This window comes from Oncorhynchus mykiss, chromosome 6 (assembly GCF_013265735.2).
Source record: "Oncorhynchus mykiss isolate Arlee chromosome 6, USDA_OmykA_1.1, whole genome shotgun sequence".
Taxonomy (NCBI): Eukaryota; Metazoa; Chordata; class Actinopteri; order Salmoniformes; family Salmonidae; genus Oncorhynchus; species Oncorhynchus mykiss.
Window position 1 is genome coordinate 48,529,235 of NC_048570.1, and position 18,500 is coordinate 48,547,734.

General features: G+C 42.1%; 1 protein-coding gene across 1 annotated transcript; it reads right to left on the reverse strand.

The window, feature by feature from the left end:
- Window positions 1-6,450: 6,450 nt before the first annotated feature.
- rab14 (RAB14, member RAS oncogene family) lies at window positions 6,451-11,652 on the reverse strand. The gene is made up of 8 exons (XM_021606685.2): window positions 11,326-11,652; window positions 10,368-10,426; window positions 10,075-10,128; window positions 9,470-9,647; window positions 7,159-7,225; window positions 6,956-7,043; window positions 6,804-6,834; window positions 6,451-6,695 (listed from the first exon to the last, which is right to left on the reverse strand). Exons 2-8 carry the CDS (start codon window positions 10,417-10,419, stop codon window positions 6,518-6,520), a joined length of 648 nt encoding a protein of 215 aa, XP_021462360.1. The 5' UTR covers window positions 10,420-10,426; window positions 11,326-11,652; the 3' UTR covers window positions 6,451-6,517.
- Between the last annotated feature and the right edge of the window lie 6,848 nt (window positions 11,653-18,500).

The window sequence follows — 18,500 nt, forward strand, 5'->3', positions numbered from 1 at the left end:
AATACATTCCTTCACATTTTCAAACAGCCCATTTACATTTTTTAACGGGGCTATACATTTGGGTGAGTTTTTTTTCTCACCTGAGTAGCCTCGTTTCAATGCCAAAAACAAAATTAAACTATATAGTGTTAAACAACGTAAAATACAGGTAGACTAATCAAATAATGAACATCCAATCACATTAACCGTTACTCTCTCGCGGGAATTCCATTAACGGTCCATATGTAGCCAAACGTAGCTGCAGCGCATTCCGTTTGCTCTAAAATGGATGAATGGTTTTAAAAAAGTAAGGCAGACGTCCATAGAAACACTTACCAGCTCTACTGGTAGTACTGCTACTACCAGCAGGACTGCACCTGTCAACGACACAAGTTGTTCTGCTTCCACGAGCACATTCAATGCTAGCATCAGGAGTTCAACATTTGTTGTTAGCCCAGCTAGCATGGACACTGACAGTAACTGTTGTGCATCTGATGCAGCCGAAGAGCTACTGCCCCCTTACCCGGGAAAGCACTGAACAACAGACAGGGACATTGAACCATCGAAGAGACGCAAATATGATGAGAACTACATTGATTTGAGGTTCACTTATATTGGGACTAGTGCCTTTCCTCAGCCACAGTGCAAAAGTACTATCTCACAATTCGACTTGCGCAGACATTTAGAAACAAAACATGCCATATTGAAAAATAAGCCACGGGAGATTTTTTGAGCGAAAATGTATGACTTTCGAGTAGTAAGACATATAAAAGCAACATAAACCATTAGTAAGAAGGGGGTAGAAGCGTCTTATATGGTGAGCTACCGAGTGGCTAGGACAGACAAGCCCCATACTGTTGTGGAGGACTTAATTATTCCTGCTGCTGCGGATATGGCTGGGGGGAAAAGGCCCAACAAAACTATACAGACAATGCCTCCATCAAACAACACTGTTTCACGACGCATCAGTGACATGGCAGATGTTTTGAAACAATTACTGTTTTGCATACAAGTCAGTAAATTCTATGTGTTACAGCTGGATGAGTCAGCGTGCCTGGCACAGCTCCTGGTATATTTCCGTTACATTTATGAGGGGTCAATTAAGGAGGACATCCTCTTCTGCAAACCACTGGAAGCCAGGACAACAGGATATTATATTTTTTAAGTACTGGGCAGCTTTGTGACATCAAATGGACTTTGGTGGTCAAGATGTGTTGGTATCTGTACTGATGGCGCAAAAGCCATGACAGGGAGACATAGTGGAGTGGTAACGCGCGTGCAAGAAATTGCCCCCTATGCCACTTGGGTACACTGCAGCATCCACCGAGATGCTCTTGCTGCCAAGGGAATGCCTGACGGCTTGAAAGATGTTTTGGACACTACAGTGAAAATGGTTAACTTTGTTAAAGCAAGTCCCCTGAATGTATTTTCTGCACTATGCAATGATATGGGCAGTGACCATGTAACACTTTTACAACATACAGAAGTGCGCTGGTTATCAAGAGGCAAAGTATTGACACTTTTAATTGAGAGATGAGTTTAAAGTTTTCTTTACTGACCATAAATTTAAATTGTCTGACCACTTGTACTAGTTTCTCACACGACTGTCCTATCTGGGTGATGTTTTTTTCTCACCTGAGTGATCTGAATCTAGGATTACAGGGACATTCCACAACTATATTCAATGTGCAGGACAAAATTGAGGCTATGATTAAGAAGTTGGAGCTCTTCTCTGTCTGCATTAACAAGGACACCACACAGGTCTTTCCATCATTGTATGATTTGTTTGTGTGCAGATGAACTCAAGCTTATGGACAATGTCAAATGTGATATAGCGAAGCACCTGAGTGAGTTGGGTGGGCAATTACGCAGGTACTTTCCCGAAACGGATGACACAAACAACTGGATTCATTATCCCTTTAATGCCCTGCCTCCAGTCCACTTACCGATATCTGAACAAGAGAGCATCAATTATATTTAATCAGAAGTTACTGCCAGATTTCTTGATTGGGCATTGCTCCAGAGAATGCTGCCTTGGCAAATCGCACTGTTAAGACACTGATGCCCTTTGCAACCATGTACCTATGTGAGAGTGGATTCTCAACCCTCACTAGCATGAAAACTAAATACAGGCACAGACTGTGTGAAAAATGATTTAAGACAGACTCTCTCCAATACAACCCAACATTGCAGTTATGTGCATCCTTTCAAGCACACCCTTTTCATTAACCTGTGGTGAGTTATTCACAATTTTTGATTAACAAATAAGGTTTATGTAAGATGGTTGAAGAAAATATTGATCATTATTTGTGCCCTGGTCCTATAAGAGCTCTTTGTCACTTCCCACGAGCCGGGTTGTGACAACTCACACTCATTGTGTTTAATAAATGTATTGTATAGTGTGTGTGGCAGGCTTACAATGATGTCAAAAAACATTTGAGAGTGTGCTGACCCAGATGCTAGAGGGGGTATGCAGCTGGAGGTTGAATGTTTGAAGGGGTACGGGACTATAAAAAGTTTGGGAACCACTGATATAAGGAAATCAGTCAATTGAAATTAATTCATTAGGCCCTAATCTTTGGATTTTACATGACCGGGCAGGGGCTCAGCCATGGGTGGGTCTGGGAGGGCATAAACCCACCCACTGGGCAGCCAGACCCAGCCAATCAGAATTAGTTTTCCCCCACAAAAGGGCTTTATTACATACAGAAATACTCCTCAGTTTCATCAGCTGTCCGGCTGGCTGGTCTCAGAAGAAGAAGCTGGATGTGGAGGTCCTGGGCTGGCATGGTTACACGTGGTCTGAGGTTGTAAGGCCGGTTGGATGTTCTGCCAAATTCTCTAAAATGACATTGGAGGCGGTTTATAGTGGATAAATTAGTTTCAATTCTCTGACAACAGCTCTGGTGGACATTCTTGCAGTCAGCATGTCTGCACACTTCCTCAAAACATGAGACATCTGTGGTATCGTAGAGTGGCCTTTTATTGTCCCTAGGACAAGGTGCACGTAATGATCATGCTGTTTTATCAGCTTCTTAATATGCCACACCTGTCACGTGGCTGCGTTGTCATTGCAAAGGAGAAAAGCTCACTAACGGGGATGTAAACAAATTTGTGCACACAATTTGAGAGAAATAAACATATTTGGTGTATGGAATATTACTGGGATCTTTTATTTCAGCACATGAAACATGGGACCAACATTTTTTTGGTTGCATTTATTTTTTTGTTCAGTATAGATACGTACCGAGTCATCTTTAAAGGGAAAGATGCACATCCCTAGTTGCCACACACAAGATTGCCCTTAATCCAGAACAAAATCTAATTACAGAAAGCTCAACTGAGATTAAGTGTTGTTTATCCATAAATATTTTACCATGGTTCAAGAGGTGGTCCTTCGAAGCCAGTATTATTACACAGAAACTTTTTATAATCTGGTCTTGTCAAGAGCATCTGTGCTTAGATTCACAAGAGTATAAAGAATGTACAATAATGGTTATCTAAATAAAGTAATTCAATAATGAAAGTACATTATGCAAACACAATTGTACATTTGCTCAAGACAAAAATGTTACATTAATCAAAGAAAATCATTACAAACAGAAATGGCTAGCCATCAGTGAACCAATTCCAACAAGTAAGATTTTTGACCAGGGGCCATATGTATCAAGCCTATCAGAGTAAGAGTGTGGATCCAGGATTAGTTTAGTCTTTTAGATCATAATGAATAAGACTACATGGAGAGGGTGGGACCTGATCCTAGATTCTCTCCCACTCAGCTGCTTTGTGAATATGAGACTAGGCTTACGTGATGGAGCTACATTTAATGAGACCAATTTAAATCCTTCTCAACACTTCCAAGGAGACCGCATGGGGAAAAGCACCACAACTAATATTAGCCAGTCTCTTCATGCCACCAAAAAACTTGAGTGAAAGGCAGACTGGACCAGTCTTTTTACAGTGCATCGAGCTTTGAGAAATTGCATTACAGTTGTATGTTCTAAGCCCATTTTCAAGATAACACCACTGCTGCGTTGCGATACTGGGTCCTGAAATACAGATTGAACATAACACACTAACACCTTTGCTGGGGAAAAAAAAAAGCCTTCAGAATCATAGCTCGACATCTCTCCAACTAAGAAATCAAGTACATCAGTGATGTCAAGGTAAATGGAAAAGTAAATATGGAATGACTTCAACGAAAGATTAGTAAGAAAAATATATTTCACAAAACATGAGAAACATAAGCTCTCTACAGAATGCACCACGTGTGGTCATCCCAATGTGGAGATTATTGTTGTGAAATGGTTGAGGAATGAGCTTCCCTATCCTCTGGGGTGTATTCATTAGTGCAAAACGATTTGCATTAGAAAACATTTTGCAACAAAAACAAGGGTTTGTTATTGGACAAATTCAGGTAGGTCCTTACCCATTTGCTTTCATTTGGTTCATAGTGTATACACCAGAGGAATCTGGTGGAGGAAGAGTTCATTGTAAAGTCTGAAATGGAATCGTAACATCAATCAACTTGTTTGACTCCGTTCCATTTCTACCATTAAAATGAGCCTGTCCTCCTATAGGGCCTGCCACCAGCCTCCTCTGGAATAGACCCCTGCTAAGACATGAAGAAAAGGGGCAGGAACCGCTTTAGGTGAGTAGCTAAGATATCTGCGTGGCTCAGACAGCGCTCCTCGATGCTCCATTACAAGAAGGGAATGAATCTGGTGTTATTAGAATTGGAACAAACCAGACAAAAAAAAAACAAAATATTTTTGTGCCTTTGAATGGGGTATGGTAGTAGGTGTCAAGAACTGCAACGTTGCTGGGTTTTTCATGCTCAACAGTTTCCCTTGTGTATCAACAATGGTCCACCAACCAAAGGGCATCCAGCCAACTTGACAAAACTGTGGGAAGCATCGAGTCAACATGGGCTAGCATCCTTGTGGAAAGCTTGACACATTGTAGAGTCCATGCCCCAACAAAGTGAAGCTGTTCTGGGGGCAAAAGCGGGTGCAACTCAATATTAATGTGTCCCTAATGTTTTGTACAATCTGTGCATATGATCTGAAGAGAGGCAGTAAAATATATCAAAATAGGAGTTATGAATCTAATATAGTAGCCTATTGAATTTACAGAACAGCGTTCTACATTATTCTGCGTAACAAGTTAACACTAAATTAGGCAAAAACAATCACAGAGAGAATGATATGGGGGGTGTGATCAAGAGTCGTATCCCAAATGCCGCATTATTACCTATGCAGTGCACGACTTCTGACCAGAGTCCTATGGGTACAATTTGGGATGCAAGCAGTGAGATGAAGTCCCTGAGATTACATCAATCAAAGGGAGAGGTGCATTGCTGAACCACCTCACAACCTCAGTTCACCAGCTAAGTCCTACTAAAGTGCCCCAGGGGACATAGGAGAGATATCCCTCTAATACAAAGCCACGGGCTGAGCAGGATGACCAATTTTCACAGCCACCATAGATCCACATACAATACTCCCATTTGAGTCACAGCTGGAGTGGGCATCCGAGATGTCTCACTGATCAGAATCTCTACTGATGGGGTGTATTCATTGGACAATTAGGTTAGTCCCTCCCTGTTTGCTTCCGTATAGTTTCTAGTGAAAACCCCCCTGCTGGAGCTCCATCTCCACCGAAACGGCCTCCAGACCACATCACAAAAAGTGCAAAGATTTCTCTTGGACTCCAACGCCCAGTGTTCTGTCTAACTTTCCAATAGTACATGCTACAGGTCACACCTCTCTCATTGAGGCACCTAAGAAATTTGACAATTTGGTCTTTCACACACTCATATTCTACATGATACTGTACCCATCATTTCCCACTAATGTTCATTAAAATAAATGGGTACAAAAAAAACAAATATTTTATATTAATTGTATCGAACAAAAAGTCAATCCAACGTATTCCAAGACCGATAAAACCTCCGGAAACGTTTGAAAAGAATTAACAATTTGGTAAATGGTTATACACGTTGAGTGAATCATGCATCCATTATCTTTGGTATCTGTGCCTGTTTGCTGAGTATTTTGCAGCCACTCTTAATAATTTAATTTGAATTAAAACAGTACTACATTCAAAACACCTCAAGAGTGATGAATCATTCCATTTATAGTTATGCACATCATGGTTTCTTCTGTGGATAGAAAAAGGCATTTTCTTCAGTAGAGCAGCCAGCCAGCCACAAAGGCCTATTTCTCTGTTGCTGTGTTCTAATCACAATGTGTGACCCATGAAGCTTGCTCATCTCATCATAGGCGCTGGGTGCACTGGGTTATGTAGGCTATGGGGACATACAGCATAGCCGTGTGAGATAGATACGGGGAGACAGAAAGAGAGAGATGAGAGGGAGATGGCTGGGAATGGTATAATGCCCATCCCTGGCTCAGAGCCTACTGGGGCCCAGACTGTCATGTCAGTGCCTTGGTGGAGGCATGTGGGCTCCTGGGTGGTAGAGGGAGGCTGTGGCACAGGGGGCAAAGGTCAGCTGAAGGGTCAGTGGGTGGGGTCATTAGCAGCTGCAGCTTTCCTTCTGAGGCTGCGGTTCACTGGTCAGCCGTCCACCCTGCGGGGCGGAGGGCTTGTGCTGGACACCAGACTCGGCGGCGTTCAGGTCCAGGCTTCCGTCCTGAATGTTCTGGTAGATCTTCTTGGCTGCCTCCAGGAACGCGTCCTCCACATTCTCACCCCTGGGTTACAGGAAAACAACAGACTCAGGCACAATAGACTGACTAGTCCCCTAGTAACTTCAATGCACTCTTTTATGCAAGTGAAAACGTTTGGGTGTGTTAACTTACGTCTTTGCACTAGCCTCTAGGAACAATAGACCTACAAAAACAAAAGACTGAATTAGGTTCATAAGAAAAGTTTTTGCAAATAGAAAGTGATTGTTACAACTTTGATTTCCCATGATCTACAGTACATGGAGATCTGCAGTGATAAATCTTACCATTCTCCTCAGCAAACTGCTTAGCCTCCTCATAGGTTACATCTCGCTGGGCCTCCAAGTCTGCCTTGTTTCCAATAAGAATGATCACCTAGGGAGATAGCACACAGGCCAGGGTTGTCATGGCAGCATGGAAATATACAACTGTCTTGTAAAGACATCCCACAGTCTGATCAGGAGTTCAGATTTCCAGCTGGCTGACTCACAGTATTAGGGTTGGTGAGGTTTCTAGCATCAGTCAGCCAGCTGCTAAGGTGGTTGTATGTGCTTCTCCTACAGGAAAGGACAAGAGAACATTTGGAACCATAACAATAATAGAATTTCAGTTCAAATGTACAAAGACATAATACCAGATAAGTCATTGTGAATACAAAACAATGGAAATTGAACTAAAGGTTAAATGGGGTTACTGAATCCATGCTAATTCTCAACACTCAAATGCTGGGCACCTTATGGGTTTGCCGAAACCCAGATTTTGCATAGGCCTGGATTTAAAAAGCACTTTAAATTGACATTCTCCATTAAACATGCTTTTTAGTCCAGGACTAGGCTTAATCTGGGAGGCTAGATAAATAATCAATGTAATAGTCGCCAGAGCCGGCGTCATGGGCGGGCCTTAAGGGGCCTGGTCCGCTCTACCGTATCCCCTTGCCCGTCCAAATCAAATATTGATAATTTATTTAAACGGGACGCGAGCCAACAGAAAGACGCATCAATCTCATAAGTCACCCGAACCAGCATTCCTCTATCTCAGTGTGTGTGGCCCACGTATGTGATGCTGTCTGGACAAAAATACTATGGCATGTCATACTCTTTTTGTCCAGACAGCACCAGATAGATAGATATATATATACACACACACACACGTATGTAGACACCCCTTCAAATTAATGGATTTGGCTATTTCACCCACCCCCGCTGCTAACAGGTGTATAAAATTGAGCACACATCCATGCAATCTCCATAGACAAACATTGGCAGTAGAATGGCCTTACTGAAGAGCTCAGAGACTTTCAATGTGGGACAGTCATAGGATGCCACCTTTCCAACAAATCAGTTCTTCAAATTTCTGCCATGCTAGAGCTGCCCCGGTTAACTGTAAGTGCTCTTATTTGAAGTGGAAACATCTAGGAGCAACAACGGCTAAGCCGTGAAGTGGTAGGCCACACAAGCTCACAGAACGGGACTGAAGCGCGTAAAAATTGTCTGTCTTCGGTTGCATCACCCACTACCGAGTTCCAAACTGCCTTTCGAAGCAATGTCAGCACAAGAACTGTTTGTCGGGAGCTTCATGAAATGGGTTTCCATGGCCGAGCAGCCGCACACAAGCCTAAGATCACCATGCGCAATGCCAAGTGTGGTCTGGAGTGGTGTAAAGCTCACCGCCATTGGACTCTGGAGCAGTGGAAATGCATTCTCTGGAGTGATGAATTACGCTTCACCATCTGGCAGTCCAATAGACAAATCTGGGATTGGTGGATGCCAGGAGAACGCTACCTGCCCAAATGCATAGTGCCAACTGTAAAGTTTGGTGGATGACTAATGGTCTGGGGCTGTTTTTCATGGTTTGTACTAGGCCCTTTAGTTTCAGTTAACAGAAATCTTAACACTACAGCATACAATGACATTCTAGACCAGGGGTTGGCAACCCTGTTCCTGGAGTGCCGCAGGTACTGCAAGATTTTGTTCCAGCTAGGTACCACACTTGACCAACTGAGCTAATTGATCAGTTCAATGATTGCCTAAATTCAACACACCTGGTCTTCCAGGTCGGTTAAATCAAAACCATGAAGTGCCTGCCTCACTCCAGGACCAGGGTTGCCTACCCCTTTTCTAGACAATTCTGTGCTTCCAACTTTGTGGCAACAGTTTGGGGAAGGCCCTTTCCTGTTTCAGAATGACAATGCCCCTGTACACAAAGCGAGGATAATACAGAAATGGTTTGTCAAGATTGATGTGGAAGAACTTGAGTGGCCTGCACAGAGGCCTGACCTGAACTCCATCGAACACCTTCGGCAGGAATTGGAAGGACGACTGCGAGCCAAGCCTAATCGCCCAATCTCACTAATGCTCGTGGCTGAATGGGGGCTGTTATAGCAGCAAAAAGAAGGGACCAACTCCATATTAATGCCCATGATTTTGTAATGAGATGTTCGACAAGCAGGTGTCCACATACTGTTGGATATACACTACATTACCAAAAGTAACAAACTAATGAAAATGGTTGTGTGTTATTTGGGGGGGGAAATGTAATCGTGTTCTAATGTTACCTAAGACCTTCATAAACACAACCAAATTATTATATTTGCGATAGCATATATGAAATGTATTAATAACACTGTTAGAATGTTGCAATCAGAATGACTGCTCATTAGCTGCTCATCCCTCGACGCAAAGCAGTTCTAGCGTAAAACATTTTTGTCCCCTTATGGAAATCCAACGCCCGTCCAACTGCTTAGTTCTGGTGCTGGCCCTGATAGTCACTTCAAGTAAAGCCCAGCTGAGATCCTGGCCTACCTGGTGATGTCATAGACCATGAGTGCCCCTGCTGCTCCCCTGTAGTAGCTGCGTGTGACGGCCCTAAAGCGCTCCTGTCCCGCAGTGTCCCAGATCTGCAGTTTGATCTTCTGGCCGCTCACCTCGATTATCCTTGTGCCAAACTCGACTCCAATAGTGTGGGGGCAGTCTGCCATGACTGTTGGGAAAACAGATAGGCCCTATTAGCGTACTAAAAGTATCTATTGAAGAGAGTATCTTGAGTGCAGTGCACATTTCTTGGATTGTTAACAGAGGTGTATTCACTAGGAACCAAACTAAAGTAAACAGGAGGGTCTAATCCCAACTTGTCCAATAAATCCTATTCTGTATGGTGACTATGTTGACTTGCCTGTATTCTGTTTGTATATTAATGTAAATGTACTTGGCAAATAAAGGTCATTATGATACTGAAGAAACACTTGATTCTGTTGCAAAATGTTTTGCTAGTGTGCATTAATGAATACATCCCTGGATTATGTAACCTTGAATGGAAAGTAAACTTTGTAAACATGCAGTGGTACAGTAACATGATTGTGTACAATCTTCCATAAAGGAGACACCACTGCTTTTTAGACCATACTCACATTTCTTTTCTGTGAACTGGTGAAGCAGACATGATTTCCCTACACCCATATCCCCTGTAGTGGGAGAAAACAAAGCAATATAGGCAACGCTTACAATTATTCAAAGGCTTATATGAAACAGTGATGTTGAAGATTTATGGGAAGAGTGTTGTAGTTGGGCTCATTTATAAAAGAGTATGTACACTTAAGCAGTATTCTCAGAGGGCACTTTTACATAAGACCAAAACAACTGCGATGAGACATCAACTAACATTAATTTCAGTGAGCTATGTAAAATATGGGAATCCACTTACCAATAATAATGTATTTGAAGATGTAGGAGTAGTTGTATGGAGCAGTAGTCATTTCGGCTCTTGAATAAGGAAAGGAACGTCAATTTTAATGAAACGTTCTAGCTAGCAATAACACCAACCAGAATGTAAACTATAAACAACCATGCCACAGACTGAGGCCCATTACAACAGTCAAGCTCGAATTGAAAACTATAAGCTAGCTATAACGTTAGCTAGCTAGTTAGCAAACCAATACATTTTCTCGTCATCTAGCCTATGCCATAATAAACATAATGCGAACTGCAAATTCACTTTGGCTATCTACTCCGATTTCAGAGCACTCTCGTCAGTGTGCCAGAGCACAGAAAACCTGATGAATTTATGAATGCTCAACACCGGTTGAATATGGCCCGTGCCAGTAATCTTCGGCAAAAAAAAACGTAATTAACGTGTTGCCAAAAGCACAGCAACCAACTGCTAGGGTGAGTAAAATGGTCAGAGTGAGCTGTTATCTCAGTTAGTTTGGGTGCTTGACTGCCGTTGTGAGGTTAGAACACTCGGACCCTATTCATCCGCCAGAGCGTCCAGTGTGCGCTCTGAACGCCCATTTACGAACGGACAATCTGACAACACTCTGAATTTAAAAACGCCCAGAGCGCACTCTGGCACTCAAAAGTCAATTTACGAACACACCCTAAATTAAGCCTATTCGATTTTTTGAAAACGTGGTGCTAGCTAGATCAGAGGAAAAGGACGAAACAGTAATGTAATGGGGAAAACCTAGCGTTCTACATTGGCAATTGTAACGTTGGCCAAAGGGAACTCCCATTCAGTTGCTAGCTAGTTAGCTAGCTGACTCTTGCTCAAGTTAGCATTAGCTAGCTAACGTTACGCATTTAGCTAATTTAAAGTAACGTTGAGCGGTACCAAACTTGAATTCCCCAATTTCAGATAAACATGATACATGTATTTGTTTTACCTTGTATTTGAATACTTATCTAGCAGTCTAACCCGGCGATCTGATAAATCGGTCTTTTAAGAGGCTTTCACAATTCTTCATCAATAACAGCTAGCGCAACCAAGTTCAGCTGTATACCGCAACCTACTGGACAGGAGTACACTCAGCTAATGCTGCACCGATATGGAAGTGATCATTTTTTCCCCATGGGGTTTTTCCAATGATGTGTAAATTATGTGATGATGTGTATAAATGACACTGTTGGGGAAGCTACTCTGAAAATACAGTTTAAAAAGCTGCCAGTTACTTCACTCTGAAAGAAGTTAAGCTAGGCTAGTGGCCAATCCTCAAAAATGGCTTTAGTTTTTGAGATACCCCTACCAAATGTAGAACAAAACACAGCCATCTTTAAAAAAAAATCTCTGTCTCTCATTTATGAAATGGATTGTTGTGAAAAATATTTGACTGCAAAAGGGGTGACATTTATAGATATTGGGACACACACCCCAACCTGGCTGGAGGGGGGCACAAATCAATTTTTATTTGTCACATGTGCCGAATACAACAGGTGTAAACCGTACAGTGAAATGATTACTTACAAGCCCATAACAACAATGCTTGAAGTAAAAAACTTTTTTTTTTAAGTGTTAAAACATTGATTTCTTATAAGGATTTTTTATAAGCTTCCGGGTTGGAGTCCCGCGCCTTGAAAGCAGCAGCTCTACTCTTTAGCTTAGTGCAAATGTTGCCTGTAGTCCATGGCATACAGTCACTGTGGGGACGACGTCATCGAGGCACTTGTTGATGAAGCCAGTGACTGTGGTGTACTCCTCAATGCCATCGGAAGATTCCCAGAACATATTGCAGTCTGTGATAGCAAAACAGTTCTGTAGCTTAGCATCTGCTTCATCTGACCACTTTCTAACTGACCGAGTCACTGGTGCTTCCTGCTTTAGTTTTTGCTTGTAAGCATGAATCAGGATAGAATTATGGTCAGATTTACCAGGACGTGTACTCCGAGCATGCGCTGACCAACTGGCAAGTGTTTTCAGTGACATTTTCAACCTGTCCCTGACTGAGTCTGTAATAACATGTTTTAAGCAGACCACAATAGTCCCTGTGCCCAAGAACTCTAAGGTAACCTGCCTAAATGACTACCGAACTGTAGCACTCACGTCTGTAGCCATGAAGTGCTTTGGAAGGCTGGTCATGGCTCACATCAACACCATTATCCAAGAATCCCTAGACCCACTCCAATTTGCATACCGCCCCAACAGATCCACAGATGATGCAATCTCTATTGCAGTCAACACTGCCCTTTCCCACCTGGACAAAAGAAACACCTATGTGAGAATGCTATTCACTGAGTACAGCTCAGCGTTCAACACCATAGTGCCCTCAAAGCTCATCACTAAACACCTCCCTCTGCAACTGGATCCTGGACTTCCTGACAGGACGCCCCCAGGTGGTAATGCACATAACACATCTGCCACGCTGATCCTCAACACGGGGGCCCCTCAGGGGTGCGTGCTCAGTCCCCTCCTGTACTCCCTGTTCACTCATGACTGCATGGCCAAGCACGACTCAAGTTTGCAGATGACACAACAGTGGTAGGCCTGATCACCAACAGCGAGACAGCCTATATGGAGGTGATCAGAGACCTGGCCATGTGGTGCCAGGACAACAACTTCTCCCACAACGTGATCAAGACAAAGGAGATAATTGTGGACTACAGGAAAAGGAGGACCGTGCATGCCCCCATTCTCATCGAAGGGGCTGCAGTGGAGCAGGTTGAGAGCTTCAAGTTCCTTGGTGTCCACATCAAAACAAACTATCATGGTCGAAACACACTAAGACAGTCGTGAAGTGGGCACGACAAAACCTATTCCCCCTCAGGAGACTGAAAAGATTTGGCATGGGTCCTCGGATCCTCAAAAGGTTCTACAGCTGCACCATCGAGAGCATCCACTGGTTGCATCACTGCCTTGTATGGCAACCGCTTGGCCTCCGACCGTTAGGCACTACAGAGTAGTGCGTCTGGTCCAGTACATCACTGGGGCCAAGCTTCCTGCCATCCAGGACCTTTATACCAGGCTTTGTTCCCCCCCCCCCCCCCCCCAAAAAAAAAATGTCAAAGACTCCAGCTTGTTTTCTCTGCTACAGCATGGAAAGCGGTACCGGAGCACCAAGTCTAGGTCCAAAAGGCTTCTTAACAGCTTCTACCCCCAAGCCATAGGGCTATCCTCTTTTACGCTGCTCCTACCACAGTATAAATACAAGTGTTAATTTAACTCCTATAGTTTAATTCAACTCTGTTTCAGATAACATTTGGTCCCAGTCTATATACTGTTAAAGTTAATCTTCAGGTAGTGTCACATTTTCAGAGTTAATTGGACTCAAAATGGTGTTAAAATTCACACAAATGTGTAATAATATTTAACACTGGTTTGGTTATACTCTCCAGTGTTATTTAATCACTCTTTTCAGAGTCAAGTATACTCAAAATTGTGTTAAAATTGACACTTTTTTCTCTAGTGTTATCCAGAAAGTTACTGTTACCAAATTACTTAACTTGGTGTCAATATATGTGAATAAACACAACTCCACATGATAAATGTCCAACATTTATTGTAAATGTCATCAATTTCAATGTTAATGCACATCAACCCACCCCTCACCTTTCCTTTTAATCAGTGTAACCATTTACAGATAATGTCAACATTACAAGTGACATGCTCACCAGAAAAAGCAATATGGGACAACAAATGTGTTATTCATTCTATACGACATTTGTATATCAAATCATCTATGATAATGCAGGTTGTCGACATGAAAGAAAACAAAACCATGTTTTGACTTGGTTACTTTGTATGCATGGAAATGTCCTTGAAAAAATTATGCTTACCTTCATACCCCAACTATGAATTACAGGTCAAATTTTCTGGATGCAGTGGGGATAATGAATTAGAAAATGGTGCTTTGGTAAAAGTTTTCTGGGGAAACTGTTTAAATAGTTTGCGGTGCTCCACCATCAAATGTTTTAAATAAACATAGGAGAAAATATTATGTTAACTATTTGAAGTCATAAAAGGAGTAGGCCTCAGTGCTGGTCAGTAGAAGGTATCAAATCCCCCCAAAATAAGAATGTTTCTCAGTAGGCACCATGACAAAATTGCATTAAGTCCCAAATCATTCGATCCTTCTGATAAATTCACAGCCACTGGTTTATTGTTTCTTTTCATGAATCCATAATCAAAACTTTGTATTCTTAAATCTCTAAATCTGCAGATGTTACATGTTTTTCCTTCAGATAAAGAAATAATAACTTCAACTTGCACTGGGCCACACCCTCTAACAAGTCCTCACAGGTGTATGTTAGTCAAACAAGAATTCCATTTAGGAGAGAAGTTCCTTAAAGTAAAATATATAGCACCCAATTTATGAATTCCTAGCTTGGAACCCAAAGGGTTTGCAACCTCAAAATCATTATAGGACAATTTAATCTGTATTGCGTGCCTTTCTATTGAGAACAGAGGGTGACTCTTAATAAAAGTTCCATCGCAAATATCACAGTCTTGTGTCACTGGTATCGCGTCTTTGCAACATCTCTGAAACATGTTGACTTTTGAATGTTGTCTGCAAGGTAGACAATAATGGAACATACATAAATTTGTCTTGAACTGCAATCTGGTCATATGTTCAAGTCTTTTTCGTCTTGTGTCAAATCTTGAGCCAATGACATGTTCAACTGGTTCTACAGTTTCCCACTTCTCTGTGAAAGAATGTGGACCTCTTGTATTCAGAATTTAGCACAGTGAAAGGATTCTCTAACCCTTCAAAACATTCCTCGACTTTCTTGGACATTTCAGTTTGTCCATCATCACATAGAACATGCTTAATGACAGTTTCTTCAGCTCGCTGTTGGATATCATGAACTCTTCCATGGAATTCACAACAGAATTAACTGTACTTTGACCTACACCTGCTGCCTTTAGATCAGCAGTTACAGACGCACACCTATTTACAATGTCTGGGGAAGACATCGCTGTCTCACTCTACATTTTCAGTCAACACTTCTCCAACAGCATTACCCTTACAAGTGTTAAAGGTGCTTTGAGGGTTTGAAAGAAATCGACATCACCGACTGAACCAAATTAACTGCTAATGTGGCAATTATTTAAATGCTTTCTAAAACCAGAAAAGCTACCAAAGGAATGTGAACATCCCACCTGACCACATTTTAGATGAAGAGTTCTCCCAGGACAGAGTCCATTAATTACTTTAAGGTGCTTGAACTTGTATGCTCAGTCTTGCATAGAAAACACTTAATAATTTCTTCTTAGCAGATCTTCACTAACGCAACATTCTTGCTCTTAACTCGGGGAGTCTCCTTTGTTTCCCCCATATCAATGTTATAGATGGTTGTTTGCACAAAAGTGAATAAGTTACTCAAGCAAGTACTGTATGACGTACCAAAAACGAAGTGAGCCTTAAAGAGTTCGTAAAAGGCTCCCAGTGGGGCCCGTAGCCTTGCATGGAACCATATGCTTGCAGATCACAACAAGTAGGAGTGAATGCTGCTCTTTGTGGATCCCAAGGCAAGAAGGTAGGGCTGACTGCTTTGGTATCCAGATGCTGCTGCACACTGGTTCCAACCTAACACACAACAGATATTGGTAGGAGCATTTAGTGACTAACTTCTGACAAAGGTTATATGAACATCAGATCACTTCACGCTATGCATGGGAGCTTGAGGTAGGGACATAATGTACATCGAACTTGCAAGAATATTAACAATATGCTAACTAACTTAACTACCCAATGTTTATTGACTTGATTATTCACATCATTCGTAGCATCGCTAAGTGGTATAGTCGTTGTGGTTCTCAATGGACATTGTTAGGGTGTGTTCGTTTATTCGCTTTGGCTATCTACTCCAATTTCAGAGCACTCTCATCTGTGTGTGCCAGAGCTTAGAATAACTGATGAATTTACAAATGATCAACACTAGTTGAATATGGCTTGTGTCAGTAAACCTTTGGCAAAAAAGCGTAAATAAATTGTTGCCAGCAGCACAGTTAGTCATCAACGCTCTAGATAACATGAAAACAGCCTAACCAGCTCTGCTAGGGTGAGTAAAATGGTCAGAGTGAGGTGTTCTCTCATTAGTTTCAAAGTAGCTAGCAAGCCCATGTTAGCCAGTTAGCTTGGGTGCTTGACTGCCTTTGTGAAGTCAGAACGTTCAGATCAACCCTACTCCTTAGCCAGAGCGTCCAGTGTGCGCTCTGAACACTGTCTGTTCGTAAATACACAATCTGACAAAGCTCTGAATTTATGAACACTCAGAGCACTCTCCGGCACTCCAGATTGAATTTACGAACACACCGAAGTCGTAAAATGTCTAGCTAGTCATTTGTTATGCTAGCAACTGTCCGGAAGACAGGCAAAGCGCTAGTACGTTCAACTGAAAGGACACTGTTTGTTTACAGCAGGTATTCCCAAACAGGGGTACGCGCCTGAGTAGCCTCTTTTCACTGCCAAAAATAAAACTAAACCATCTAGTGTTCAGCAAAATAACAACACAAGGTAAAATACAGGTAGCCTTGTCAAATAATTAACATCCAATCACATTAACCATTACTCTCTCGCGAGAATTCCACTAACAGTCTGTATGCATCCAAACGTGGCTGCTGTTCATGTTGATATCTGTACTGATGGCGCAAAAGCCATGACAGGGAGGCATAGTAGAGTGGTAACGCGTGTGCAAGCAGTTTCTCCCGAGGCCACTTGGGTACACTGCAGCATCCACCGAGAGGCTCATGCTGCCAAGGGAATGCCTGACAGCTTGAAAGAAGTACTTATTTGTAATAAAGTGCAAATTAATTACTTAAAAAATCATACAATGTGATTTTCTGGATTTTTGTTTTAGATTCCGTCTCTCACAGTTGAAGTGTACCTATGATAAAAATGACAGACCTCTACATGCTTTGTAAGTAGGAAAACCTGCAAAATCTGCTGTGTATCAAATACTTGTTCTCCCCACTGTATATGTATATATATATATATATATATATATATATTCCATGTCAGATATATATATTTTCCATTTTTTATTCAAATGGAATGGAGTAGAACAGCAAACACACACATGGTCACTGCGCCTGCTACTCCTCTCCATTTCCATATGAAATAGCCATTGGGTGCTGTTGGGGGGGAGGGCAGGCCCACAACAATGGCCGGAGTTGAATTGAACAGTACTTCACCTTAGTGACTGTTCCCTCTGCTCTATACAATACATATCTGTTTATTTTATGTTTATTTTATGTGATGATAAAAGGCTCATACAGTGATAGCGACTCCGACTGGGAGCCCCCGGTGCCAAGCTGCCCGCTCTACCTCTGCCCCCTCTACTCCTGCCTCCAGTGGTGTTCATATGCCACAGTTCATTACAGCATGGAGGCGTCGTTGTGTTCTGTGTTGCATGAAGTCCCCCATCACCTGCACCACTTGTTCAGTTTGCCTGTGCTTTACATCAGAAAGAGACTGCTATGGGACATGGCACAGGCCGCAAAATATTGTGTAGAGGACTTCCAAAGAGTAAATATTTTTTTCTAATATTTGTATATTTTTTTGTGTGTTAGAATTCGTTTTTGATATGTTGTATATAGTTATTTGCACTGTTGTATATAATTATAGGTCATTTCACCAATTCGGCCACTTGGGTACATTTGGGCAACTTGTGTGGGACACCTGGGTGACTTCATGCTAAATGTCATGTAGCTCACCCATTCCTGAAGTTATCAGTCTGAAACTTTGTACACCTACAGTTGCCCTCTTGTGTTATCCACCACAATTAACTCCAGCATCCTATCTGACTGTATCAATATTCTAGTACATGTGAAGGATGATGCTACAACAATAAAAAACAGAAAACGTATGCTCTTTCTTTCTCTTTTCTTCCACCAGATCTACTGTGTTATATTCTCCTACATTCAATTAACATTTCCACAAACTTCAGAATGTTTCCATTCAAATGATACCAAGAATATGCATATCCTTGCCTCTGGGGCTGAGCTACAGGCAGTTAGATTAGGGTATGTCTTCAGGTGGAAATTGAGAACAAGGGATGCAGCCATAACAAGATAACTAAGGTCAGGGCGTGACATTCAGGGCTAATCTCTATAGTTAGCCAGCTA